The sequence below is a fragment of the Saccopteryx leptura genome, chromosome 5 (assembly GCF_036850995.1).
Source record: "Saccopteryx leptura isolate mSacLep1 chromosome 5, mSacLep1_pri_phased_curated, whole genome shotgun sequence".
NCBI lineage: Eukaryota > Metazoa > Chordata > Mammalia > Chiroptera > Emballonuridae > Saccopteryx > Saccopteryx leptura.
Window position 1 is genome coordinate 82,453,983 of NC_089507.1, and position 13,794 is coordinate 82,467,776.

At 39.9% G+C, this 13,794-nt stretch overlaps 1 protein-coding gene across 2 annotated transcripts in view; it reads left to right on the forward strand.

Moving 5' to 3' along the window:
- Window positions 1–5,279: 5,279 nt before the first annotated feature.
- DAPP1 (dual adaptor of phosphotyrosine and 3-phosphoinositides 1) overlaps window positions 5,280–13,794 on the forward strand; it is a 74,230-nt gene continuing 65,715 nt past the window's right edge. Inside the window, exon 1 of one of the 2 annotated variants that reach the window (XM_066384719.1) lies at window positions 5,280–5,710. In XM_066384719.1, coding sequence (XP_066240816.1) covers window positions 5,610–5,710 — 101 coding nt within the window. In that variant the 5' untranslated portion in view covers window positions 5,280–5,609. The remainder of the gene's footprint in view (window positions 5,711–13,794) is intronic. The other variant, XM_066384717.1, reaches the window with a different exon arrangement.

A 13,794-nucleotide genomic window follows, 5' to 3' on the forward strand; every position in this document is an offset into this window, starting at 1 on the left:
CCAGAAAGCCCTGGTTGATTGTCACATAGATTTTCTTCCCAAGGCAATCAGTGGTCTGGGGACATTGGGAGGTGCTCACTGCAGTCTTTCCGCTGCTCCAGAGCTAGTCTTCTGTCATAATTATTTGATAAAAATGAAGAGACATTTGGATGAATAAAAAAAAGGGTTCTATGGGAAGTAATCTCACAGGGTGATCTGATCATAATTTTTAAATGGACAGGTCATGGTGAGTAGTCACACCTCAGGCATGTAACTTTTTAGTAAAAGGTTTATCTTTGCCTTAAGCAAGCCCTGCCAATTGTTTCCATTAACCCACCTCAAGAGAGCACATGAAAGAGCCTGTAATCCAATCCCCACCTTGCTTTCTCCAGTCTTCCTTATGTCCCCTGCTTAATTTCAAAAGAAAAAAAAGAAAGAGAAGAGAAGAGAAGAGAAAAGAAAAGAAAAAAGAAAAAAAAAAAGAAAAGAAAAAGCTGCAAAACTGTTCCTCTGCAGAGCACTTGCAATTTTGCTGGCCAGCATATATTTATCAGTTTGGCTCAAATCAACTCTTATAAAAATTCTCTACAGGTTTGGATGTTTATTACAACAGAACTTTTATGTTTAAGCTCCTCTGTGGCAACCATAGGAGCCCACCACAAACTCTTTTCAGAAAAGACCTAATGTGAGGGCTGTGGCAATGAGGACACCAATGCTGGACTATACTTGCCCAATGTAAACTTCTCTAACCAGCCATCGTGGTTCTGGGGTTGCCTGTCGATCTAATGGAGACTTTATCGGAACTGAGGCCCTTTGTACCCAATTCTCCTTTCACTTTCTCTCCCTTCACAGGTGTCATGTATACTAACTTGAATAGTATCCCCCCAAAATCCATGTTCATCTAGAGCCTCAGAATGTGACTTTATTTGGAAATAGATTCTTTATAGATATAATTTGTTACGATGAGGTCATACTGGATTGGGGTGGTCCTTAATTCCAGTGACAAGTGTCCTCACAAGAAGGCCATTAGAGGAACGCAGTGTAAAGACAGAGGCAAAGGTTGAAGTGATGCATCTACAAGCCAAGGGGCACTAAAGGTTGCCAGCCACCACCAGAAGCCATGAGAGGGGCATCGGACAGATCCTCCCTCAGAACCTCCAGAAGAATACCAATGCAGCTGACACCTTGGTTTGGGACTTCTGATCTCCCAAGCTGATTAAATTTTTGTGGTTAATAGCTACCTAGTGTATGGTACTTTGTCATGGCAGCTCTAGAAGCTAGCCCACGGCTCCACACCATAGTCAGAGGCTTTCCCAGTCTTCCTCCTTCTTCCTTCCCATTTCCTGCACTTTTAGTTCCATCTTGGACATCTACCTTCCAGAAACTCAAACTGACACAATGTCCAAAATAAAGAGACAGTCCAATTTTTAGCTTTCTATCAAAATCTTCAAAAAGAGTCACTACCATGAATTGAACAAGAATTATCAAGCTGCGACTACTCCCCAGGTACCATGCTGAGTGGGAAAGGTATAAAAATGAACAAGACATAAGCTCTCCTCTAAGAGTTCTCTCACACTAATGAATAGAGTTTTACATTGAGAAATACATCAAGAAATCTGTTTGCCTAAAATGACCAATGAGAGGAATATTTCTAAGTAAAGAAGGAGTTTGATATGATCAATATTACTTAACAATGGGGCTTGAGTGGTTCTGGATAAACTATGAGAGAGTTCTCAAGTCTAACTTAATCCAGTTCCCTGGAGGAACCTATGCTAAAGCTGTCTGGATATGGCTATGACACACCAACTACAAGAAATAGGTCACCTCCAGCCCCCATGTGTGCATCCTCAAAAAACAGTGAGCCATGTAGAAACAGAGATCTGGAGACAGTTATGTAGAAACAGAGATAAGTACTGTACATGGCAGATTGAGTAGCTGTCCTGAGAAATTTGGGAGATAAGAAAGGAGCAATGACATCCATGTAGACAGAACATGGGCCATGATGGTCTGATGCAGGCCCCTTAAATAGTGAGGAATCTGGAAGAAGATGGAAATGAGATTCCACATGTAACAGCTAAGAAGAACACAGAAGCCTAAACACAAGTCAGAGTTAAAGGTTAGGTCCGTATACCACATAGCCTAGATGGGTCGGTGAAGAAAAATTGACCTAAGGCAAGTAGAATAACTCCCAAGAGGAATGGTGAGAAGAGAAGCCAGACAGTGGGGGTGGCAGGTACGACAGTGGATGAATTATATGACCAGTCTTAACTCACAGAACTCAGAAGGAGAGAACAGAGCTGCCTTCTCACCATCACTTGGATATCCATCTGCTTAGCTGAGATATCCACTTGGTCATCAATGTCATCTCTCAATGACCAAACTTTACCTTTATAAAATATTTCCTGAGCACCTGGGAATTTACACCATGGCTTAATTTTTCAGAATTTTAAATCACCCAAGAAACTATGTTTTTTAAAGAATGTATTAGAAAGGGATAATCCAAAGTGTTTTTTTTAAAGAATGTATTAGAAAGGGATAGTCCAAAGTGTTTCTTTCCTTTCTTTTTATGTGGAAACTCTCCGGAAAAAAAAGGAAAAGGTTAGAGTGAATTTTACATCTTGAACTTCACGAGTTATAGCCATATCCAGAAGCCTTATTCAAAAAAGAAGTTAAGACTACTTATATAGACCAGAGAAGGAAATGAAATAAAATCCCTATTAATTCAAGACTAATAACTCCTTAGCCTTTGAGACTGTATTAAGTGATCACATAACTATGGCAGAGAACACAGAGCTGGTGGCTCTCCCAGTCTTTTAAATTCCAATACTTTTAAAAGCAATGTGGCAGCCCTGAGCTTGCCACAGAATTAGAAGAGATGAAAGTCCTTCTTTTGGAGAGCTGACCTGCAGCTAAAAGCAGTGGTTAATTCTTTCTTTATCTGTTGTTTCCCTATTCCAATTTAACATGAAATGATCATTTTTTCTTTCTCATGGGTGGGAAACAGAGTAAGGATCCCTTTACCCCAAGCTATGGTACCCCAGTCCATAGTAATTCCAAGCCATAGTTTCCCTTTAAAGAATGTAAAAAAAAGAAAAAGAAAAAGAAATGTATTCTTTATTTTCCACCAACATAAATGGTGGAGAAGATGAGTGCTTGGTTCACAGTAAATAGGCAGCAAAGGGAGCTCAGAGAACCACTCCCACTGCGGAGGGTGGGAGTGGAATTGCCACTTTTGGGTGCCAGATGAAAAGCAGACATTGTGATACGTGTTTTCTATAGAGATACATAAATTGGAAAAAGATAAAAAAGGGTCTTCCATTACATGGAGTTGTTTTCATTATAAAGTTCTTAGAACAGTCCCTAGTGTTAGAAGCTCATTCTTCTAATAAGGAAATTCTAACTAGTTGAAAACGTTCTCCCTACATTCTCTTTAGGAGAACATTGATCATTTGAGCAGGATTGCCATTCCAAAAACAAGGCCTAATAGTTTTCATAAATAAATAAGATATTTTCCAACAAAAAATAAGATGTTCGAAAATGTTGAAAAGAGGTGGTTTGTTTGTGTCCATTTCTATGTCCGATGCCAGGATCAAATTAGGCTCTATGAACCAGTACCATTGAAGAGATTACTGAAATAAATAAGAAGCAAAAGTTGTGATTTCTTTCACTGAAAATATTATACCCTCCAAACAATCTAATGTAAAATATACTAGTAGTTTTATGAATGCCCAGAAACTTTGTTGAAACCATCTAGTAATGTGGCAGCAACTGGTACCGCTACAACTTACACGTGTACTTACTGGAGCAAGGGTTTAGTGGGAAAGGAGGGGTCCTGGGGAAAACGGAATAAGTGACAAAGTTAAACAATGGCATCATAGGAGAGGATAACAGATGAGAGAGCAAAATGAGAAAGGGACAGTAGCAGGAAGATTGAAAAAGGGAAGAGGCTCATCTTAGTAAACTCTGCTACTTTTCTGGGGGAATATAAGGCTGAAAAAAAAGAGAAACCAGAATTTGCTAGAACAGAAACAACATAGTTACCTAAAACACTAAGCAAAGGGCTATAGAAAGGGAACAGGAAGTCTGCTGCCTGCGGCCCCCCCATCTCTGCGGCAGGCACATTCAGCACCGCTCTGTCCAGGCAGGACCTGCCTCCGCTGCAAGTGAATCCTGCACTTCGCTCAGAGCAAACTGTACCCGGAAGGATTTTAAATGTTTTAAATGCTCCCATACAATCAGTGCGGGTTATCAGAGCTAGTTTCCCCAGGCTGTCTCTAGACACGCAAGAATTTCTTTGTGGCAGTCGGAGGAAACCAGGTTCTCACAGATGGCAGACACACGGAAGTGAGAGGGGAGGACCTCAAGGAAAGGCAGAGTGATACCAGGCGCAGGTCAGTCTCTCCTTTTGGAATCGCTCCGCTGTCTCTGCGCCCCTGTGAAGAAGTCTCCTCAAACTTGAATATGCAGGCATTCACTTTGGGGATCTGGTTCAAATGGAGATGCTGGTTCTGAAGGGCTGGGGCGAACCCGAAATTCTGCATTCTGATAAGCTCCAAGTGATACCAGTAGTTCTGGTCCCCAGATGGCACTGGGAGAAGTTATAGAGCGCTCTGGTGACCCCTGAGTGAGTCAGGGCGGGGCTACGGGGAAGGAGGGAGAGGGAGGGAGGGAGGGAGGGAGAGAGAGAGAGAGAAAGAGAGAGAGAGAGAGAGAATGAGACCAGAAGCACATCCTCTCCTGCAGGTGCATACAGAGAGAAGGCAGGAAGCAACACATGTTCTTTATCCATTTTATTACTGTACTTTGTCCAGCTCCCAAAGATTCAGTTACCACACAGTCCCTTTAGGACTCTGAGGCAGTGGAATTCTCTACCCATCTACCTGGACACAAAGCAATAGCGCTGTAAGCCCAGTGAGTGAAGTGGCCGGAGTGCTGACAATCCCCAGTAGTGGGCGACAGGCTAGCACGCCCAACTTTTCCTACCTTCTTTTCACCTTATCTTTCTTCCGTGGAGGAAACAATCATTGTCTCTGCATCATGCCAACCTGAACATCAAGTGTACGTTGGAAACTTTGATATTTGAAGCAGAAATATTGAGAAAGTACTAAAATCCAGACTTCAGGATTTAAGTTAATGATTTGACTCTGATTTTTTTCTCTCTGAAGATGTTGCTGAAATAGGAGCTTCCTCAGTGTTCTGTATATTCGTTTGTGAGACTCCAGGTGTGCTGAATGAGTGCATGCATGTCGTCCGCTACAAACCGGAGGCTAGTAGCACTAAGGGGAAACTGGCTTCACGAGGGGAGTTTGAATTAATTGTCCAGTCCCAGTTGGAGTGCAGTCATCTTTGTCTCCTTTGATAGGAACTGCAGGTTGCCCGATGCAGAGTGTGTGTTCTCAGTGTAGGAGCTAAGTTTGCATACTTCCTGACTGACAGAGCACTCTGCCAGTGCCTCGGGCCAGGGCGGTGAGTGTTGATAGGAGGGGTAACCAAGTTTCGCTTCCTTGCTGGTTGGAGACTCACAGCTGGCTTGTCTCAAAGAGGACAGTGTGAGAACAGCAGCAGGGCTCATTTCTCTGCCTCTTCCCCCATAGCACCTGGCAGGGGCTCCGCAGGCGTGAGGAGTGCGAATGGGCAGAGCAGAGTGTCTAGAAGGGAAAATGAGCACCCGGGATCCTTCAGATCTGTGGAGCAGATCGGATGGAGAGACTGAGCTGCTCCAGGACTTGGGGTAAGAGAGCAGATCCACTTTTCAAAGCACTTCTTGGGTGAACATTAACTCCCGTTCCCACCCTAATACTCACTTTGATTAATGATTGATTATCTTTAGCCTTCTGCCACCCCAATCTTCTATCCCTTCCACTTCACTCATTTGGGTCTGTTAGCTGTGTTCCTGGTTGGGGCCAATGGCATTATAAAAGCACATATTTTTTTCCAGATGTGAAATCAGGTAGATGCAGCAAATGAGACAAAAATCAAATGCTGGACATTCTCTGAGAGTAGGGACAGAATTGGGATGTATGAGTTGATGTTGCTTTTTTTTTTTATATTAATCTGGTTGCTCTCTAAACTGTTGGTGGTAAGTTAAACAGAAAGCCTACCCCACTCTACAGGAGAGGGACTTTTTCAAAAGAGAAAGGAGGAAGTGTTTGCAGCAATGTCCATATGCCTTTCTTTCTCCTGACACTGCCTTTGTGAGCTATTGTATGTATGCATGTCTGGGAGGGGGGGCAACTTTGAGCCTTGAAATACTAGCAACTCAGAAAGAGGATATAATTTCTGCCTCAAACAGGTAATAAGTTTAAGTAGATGGAGTCATCATTGTCCCATCTTTAAGAAGGAACCAGATGAGACAACTCATCAGGATATCTAATCAAATAAACAAATATTACACAAGAGAGGAATAGGGGATTTCCTAGAAATATTTGAACCTTTATCCTAGGTACTGGGAATAGGCTGGTGAGGCTGGTTTTGACACCTGTGATTCACGAAAGGCAAAACGTGCACCTTCCCTAATAAACAGCTCAAATCTTCACAACCCAACGACATAGGAACTGTTATTGTCTTCATCTTACAAAGAAAGAAAATGAACACCAAAAGGGTTGAATAACTTGCCATATCACACATTAATTAAAAGGCAAAGCTGGGATTCCAACCTATCAGAGCCCATGTTCTTAACCAGAGAAACAGTGAAGCAGGGAAGAAATCTCTCTCCTCTGAGATGGCACCCCTTGTGTCTTTCATGCTGTATTATTGTAAAAGTTCTCAATAAATCCTGTCTCTAGATCTTAAATTTGAGGTCTCAGAATTGAACTCTACCTTCAGAAAGCAAATCCGATACAACAGTTAGAATTTTCTACAAAGTAAACATTTCTTCTCAGGAAATCAGAGTTCCAGGGTATCATTATCCTTCTAGATTTCCCCAAAGAAAAAAAGTAAAATGCCCCTGAGCATCCAAAATGGGTGTCACAAGTCCAGACACTACAGCTGGACACTTGCGCTCTCACTTAGAGCGTTTTAAAATGATTAAAGTATAATTCTTATCTATATTCTCAGCCCACAGTCAGTAGGAAGCCCTAAAAGAGAAGAGATCCAAAGGAGATATTCAACTGTGGTCCTTAATAAAACAGTCCTTGAGCTTAAACTCTGTGTTTGAGTACACTGGCACTCACTTAAAAGACAAAGTGGGCTAGATGATGTCTCTTCCCACCGTAAAGCCCAGGGCAGGAAGCAACTATAGGTGAAACCCACAAGGAAACAGATCTGTGCCTTCTCTCTGTGTGAAAAGAATAGATGTTCAATACAATATAGAAACACTCCAAAAGTATGCATTTATGTCCAGACTTCTGTAATTTAGAAAGCCTGGATATTTATTAAGCACATGAGTATGGTTTCTATAACAACAAGTGAGCTACAATTATCTAAGGAAATTGCTCCATAGTTGTGGTTCTCAACCCTGCTGTGCACTGCAATCAACCAAGAAGTTTTTAAAAATTTCTGTCCAGGCCACAGACCAGAGTAATGACATCAGTATCTTGAAAGTGAACGTTTTCTTCTTAAACTTTCCAAGTGATTCCAGAATGAGCCCAAGGTTGAGAATATAATCTGCATAGAATATAAATCCATCAGAAGTGCTGAGTAAATGTGGCTTTGTTTTTCATTTATCGAATCTTAAAGCCATTAGCGCATGCTGACATTTTTGTTGAACAGTTTTATTAAAATATATTTTAGAAATGATAAAACTCACTCATTTCAAGTATATACACTCAATAATTTTTAATGACTTTAAAGTTTGGTACAACAATTATGATCATAAATCAATTTTAGGACATTTCATCCCTGGATAAAAACTTTGAGGAACATGGTTGATTTAAATATACTCAATGGTGTGCTGATAAACCACGTAGACAAAGGTAGCTCTATATCCAGAGTCTGCCTATTTCCCTGGTATAGATACTCCTACCTTGGATGGTGTGAAGCCACCAAGGATTTAACAACCAGCTTATAAAATTTCTGAAAATTTACTAATTGACTTGAGCTAGTACTTGCCCCTTCAGGATATTACTGATATTCCTTTTATAGGTAATAATATCTGGAAAAACTTGAAAATGACCTGTTGCTTTTAACAGAATCTGAACATAAAGGAAGATTTTAATCCCCAATCATTACGTTACTGTTTAAGTATGTTCTAAAGCAAAACTTATAGATTTAGATTCTTTAAAGCTCCATGAAAACAATAATAGTTTAATGTACTTTAAATATTTTTTAAAAATAGCTAGTTTTAATGACAATTTCTCAATTATTTTGAATAGGTTGATTAGGTAGGAAGATTTTTAATATTTGGTTTTTTTATATAGACAGATAATATGATGATTAAATTAGTAAGATAGCATACATCTTTGTTTTTTGGTCCCTACTTTTCTTCAGGCCTTGGAACATGTAAGCTTTATAAATTAAACTCTGAACCACAACAGATCTACCTCTTGCCTGTTTAAGACCCACGTGACCTGCTCAGAGCACAGGCTTATTCCTTCTAAAATACTTAGATCAAGTAACTCAGATGGATTTCTGTGTCTCATTTATAGAGAGTCAGTAGAAAAATATTTACTTTCTTTCACCTTAAAAGTATTAATGTGTCCAACAGCAAGAGGATAGAAAACCATCTGCAACTGTCACTCAGCTCCACTGATACTTTTGTGATATGGAACCGGGGGCGGAGGGGGCCATGGCAGAGGGAGGGGCGAGAGGGTGGAGAGTGGCCCATGAGAAGCAAGAGGTGAGTTGGGAACAGCCAGGCTGTATTTTGCTTTCAAAAATGAAATGACGGGGAAATGAACTGAGTAATGAATATTAGAGACATCCCCTAAGTAATAAACCAGTGTAGAATTGCTAGTCAGTTAATAGATTAAAATTCCAGAAATTCTTTGACTATAACAAAATTTCCTATGAGATAAGGGAGGGACAGTATATGCATATAGTTTATAAAGACTTAATAAACTATTTAACTACAGACACAAAAGGGATACTGAGAAATGCAAATAGTTTAGGGTATTTTTAAATTAGATTACCTAGTCAGACATATTCCCTCAAGTGAGAAATACAATAAATATCTTCTTTTTTATACACTCTTTCAAATCTCAAATTTTATAAGTATGAGAGTTTGGCTGTGTTAGCCAGTGTCAAGGAGCTAAACTCTAGGCTCTGAATATTTAAGTAAATAAATCAAAATGTCTTCCATTTTTTTGTCTCTTAAGCTTCACATACAAGAGAAAGTTAGAATAGATCAGGAATCAGTGAACGTTTTTTTGTGTGTTGTTTTTTTTTTGTAAAGAGACAGGTAATAAATATTTGGGCTTTGCAGGCCTATGATCTCTTTTAAAACTTCTCACATCTGCCATGTTGGTAGATAGAAGAATAACCAGAGTTAACAGAAACAATGACCATGACGGTGTTCAAACACAATATTATGTTTGAACACTGAAATTTGAATTTTATATAATTTTATGAGTCACAAAACATTCTTTTTTTTCCTTCCCAAACATTTAAAAACAAAACCAAATTAATTAATTAATTAATTAATTTAAAAAATGAAATAAAATAAAAACAAACAGGCCCTGGCTGGTTGGCTCAGCAGTAGAACGTTGGCCCAGCGTGTGGAAGTCCCGGGTTCTATTCCTGTCCAGGGCACACAGGAGAAAAGCCCATCTGCTTCTCCACCCCTCCCCCTCTCCTTCCTCTCTGTCTCTCTCTTCCCCTCCCGCAGCCAAGGCTCCATTGGAGCAAAGTTGGCTCAGACACCGAGAAGGGCTCCAGGGCTCTGCCTCAGGTGCTAGAATGGCTCCGGTTGCAATGGAGCAAGGCCCCAGATGGGCAGAACATCGCCCCCTGGTAGGCATGCTGGGTGGATCCTGGTCAAATGTATGAGGGAGTCTGTCTGTCTGCCTCCTCGCTTTTCATTTCAGAAAAAAATAATAAAAAAAAAAAAAAAATAAATCATTCATGGCTTTCAGTCCATACAGAAGCATGTGCTTTGGCAGGAACTGGCTCTCAGGCGATGATTTGCTCACCTAAGGAAAAAATGATAACATCCCAAATAAGTTATTATGGGACAGACATCTAGCACACATAGCTCTGGTCTTTAAAAGGTATTGGTATTCCAATGTTATATGTGAAGAGACCCATTAGCAGAGAAATCAGGCTGCTTGATGTCCAGTGAATCTGGGTCGCAAGCCCAGGTATATTCTACCAATCTAGGATGCTCTCTTGTACGACAGTCTTTTTTTCCTAACCGCCTACTCTGTGCCTGTACCATACCATTCACATCCATTATGTCATTTAACCTCCTGATACACTTTAAATATCTATGATTATCCTCATTTCATAGATGCAGAGGGTGACTGCAAATAAGTTAAGAGGACTGTCCAGATCACCAAACTCATAAGCAGTACAGCTGAGTGACATGCCTAAGAGATTACCCCAAGAAGGGTGCTCTTGCCACTGATCCAAGAATGTGTATGTTCTAACCCAGGGGTCAGGAACCTATGGCTCGTGAGCCAGATATGGCTCTTTTGATGGCTGCCTCTGGCTCGCAGACAAATCTTTTACAAAAAAATAATAACAGTAAAAATATAAAACATTCTCAGGTATTACAATCCATTCATTTCCCACTGCTCATGTTCATGGTTGCGAGTGGCTGGAGCTAATCACAGCTGTCCTCCAGGACAACACCAAATTTTTATTGCATAATGCCTAACGTACACGGGTCTTTATATGGCTCTCACGGAATTACATTTTAAAATATGTGGCGTTCATGACTCTCTCAGCCAAAAAGATTCCCGACCCCTGTTCTAACCATAGCAGCTAGTAATGATGACTTATTAAACACACACGTCACTATAGATAGGTACCATCACTAATGTCATTCCCATTTATAAATGAGAAAAGTGAAGGACAGGGCTTTGATCACACGCTCAAGTTTACATGCTCAAAACCCTTCCAATCCAGTTTTGCTCCAGAGTTCATATGCCTGTCCACTAATGCGACTTCTTAATTTTCATCAAACTTCTTTCTTCTTATACTAGCACTATATATATTATATTAGTGCTACTATGAACTTAAATAAATAGAAAACTTCTGTGATTACTACAACCAACAAATTTTATTATTACAGGACATTAATTATTCTTTCATATAATCACATAATATGCGTACATGCACATGACAAAACCAAGTTAATATTCTGATTAATAAAAACTGTTAAATTTTGTGTAGATTTTATTTTGGGGGTTTAGATAAATTGACAAAGCTAAGAGAAATATAAAAAAGTCAAAGCTTTAAAGGAACCTGTTTACAAACCTGTGATACCAAATAGAGCAATAACGCTTGTTCCTCTTCTGTGCACAATTCTGTAATCTTGAAGTCTAAAAAAGGAAGGTGAGTCTCTTGTGGCCGCACGAGAATATGTAACTAGTGTACAGCTTGATCTCTCTTTGACTCAAGCAAATTTCCTCTTCAGTTGTTGTGTTTTCTGTTCCTCTATGGGCGATGGTGACTTCCTTCTACTTACGTGTGGGAATCTGTCCACACAGGTTCTCCACACTGAGTGGGGTCACTTTGTTTTATTCATTCACTTTTCCATTGAGTCATTGCTCCATCTGTTGTTGATGACATTATATGCAAGGATAGGGATGCTGAATTAAGAAACAACGTCTGTCCCCACAAGGAGTTTCCAGTACAGAAGGCAGAGAATGCACATGCACATACAGTTAGAGAGTGCAGGGTCGAGTGGGCCAAGCGCCATGCAGTGTCCAGGTAAAGCATATCTCACAGGGAAGGCAGGAAGGAGACCACTGGATGTGGAGAAGATGGCCTTGGAACTGGTAGGATTTTTGTCAATTGAAGTTAGAAAAGAAGACATTTTCGAATGATAAAATGGCATGAGTGAAGTGGTAAAAGTGGCGAAACACATGAATATTCAGAAAATATAAAAAGCCTACATGGATTCAGACCTGCTCAGTCTCTGGACCCAGCAGTTAATGGGCATGCAATCAGTGTGGTTCTGGTCTTTACCTCTCAGAGTTCCTTCCTTCTACCGTGTTCTAGAGAAAACTTCCACCTGGCTTTCTTTTTCTAGTTTCTAGTGTCATTACCATACCCTCACCTTTCTTTTTAAAGTTGAGTTAATTTCTTGCTCCCATTAACTCCCCTAGAGAATAAATTTCTGTTTTGAGCCCACACACTTCTGGCTCCTCCTCCCTGGTGTGGGCCTGTCTGAAACCAACCATGGTCACGTAGCAGAGTCTGAGCTACATGCTGGCTCACCTCCCAGCTCCCTGTGGTCACGTTTCCCGACTCCCTGCTCAGAAGTACCTGTGCCACTCTCTGTTCTTAGGCCTTCTTTATTGCTTAAAAATACAGTCATTTAAAAGTATATAAATAAAATAGGACAAAAGGTTAAAAAGTATTAGTCCTGAACAGTGGGTATTGTTTAAATGGAGGTATTATCTATTATGTCTACTTGTCTGCATATCTAAAATCATTCATAAAAAAACAGTTAAAAATAATAGACTGTATTAATTATTGAAAAACTTGGAAATACAGTACCAAAAAAAGTTGCCAGTACCATGAACCAAAATGACATATTGTTCAACTTCAACTGTGGCCATACTATATATAATTTTGTTCTTGCTTTCTGGTAGGATATTTTTCCATCATCTGCTTCTTACTCTGTCTCTAAGCAGGTTCTGGATCTGGTTTTTCTGGACCAACCTGGATTGCTATATTAAAGTTTAGATATTTCAATTACTCCCAATTCCAGGAAGCCTTAAACAGATTAGGAGTTTGGATTTTGCTTTAAATCCATTTGACAATATGATGTTATTGAATATTTATACAAATGTGGACTTACTTGGTCATCATGTTTTGTTTTAGGCAAATTAATCTGATAGTTTAGTATGATGGGTGGCAATGGGTTCAGAGCCAAGAAAACTAATTAGTGAGGGAGTTTACAGATTGGTGAATAAAAAACTAAAGTGATGACCTGGGAATAGCAAGGAAGTAACAGGTGTGGACACTGGTAATTCCATTGAGCTAAGCACAATAAGTGATTTGCATGCAAATAAGAATGTTATTGTATGGTTGTTGAATGCCTTTGTATGGTTTTTCAAAATGACATTAAAGAAATGTTGGAAACCCTAATGTCATAATGTCTTCTAATTTGTTCTTTGTTTGCTTTATCAGTACATATTTCTAAAATTGCCTGGATCTCATATGATCACTCCTAAGGGTTCTGACTCAACACAAGAGTCTATCTTTTAGGTTGATTCTCCAAATAACTTTAGAATTATTTTGAAGATGCCAATACTAAGGCACTAAATCCTCCTGCTGGAGGCTGAACCCAGTGAGCATCCTTTGACAGTGAGATCCTTAGGAGGAGGGTTGTAGGTTATTCGTCTTTGCTTCTTCCAAGCCTACCACTTGACAAAGAGCAGGTGTCTAAGTGTTTGGATTGCCCCAAGTTGAGTCAAAATCAAAACCAGAACTCAAGGTCTCTGAATTCAGACTTGTACCACATCAACACTGAAAATGAATTTTGGTTTATTACCCTTAGACTCACTCAGTTTCCTTATATCCAGAAGTTTTTGTTGGAGGGACAAAATGATGTTGTTTAGAGGCATCATCTAAACAATAAAATAGAAAAGAGATAACTAATAAAACAAGGGACTGTCTGGGATCTTTTTACATCCCCCAAAGTTTGGAGCTCTTTCCTCTAGCTATAGGTTCCTGACAGTAGCCCACTCTGTCTCCTGCATCTGC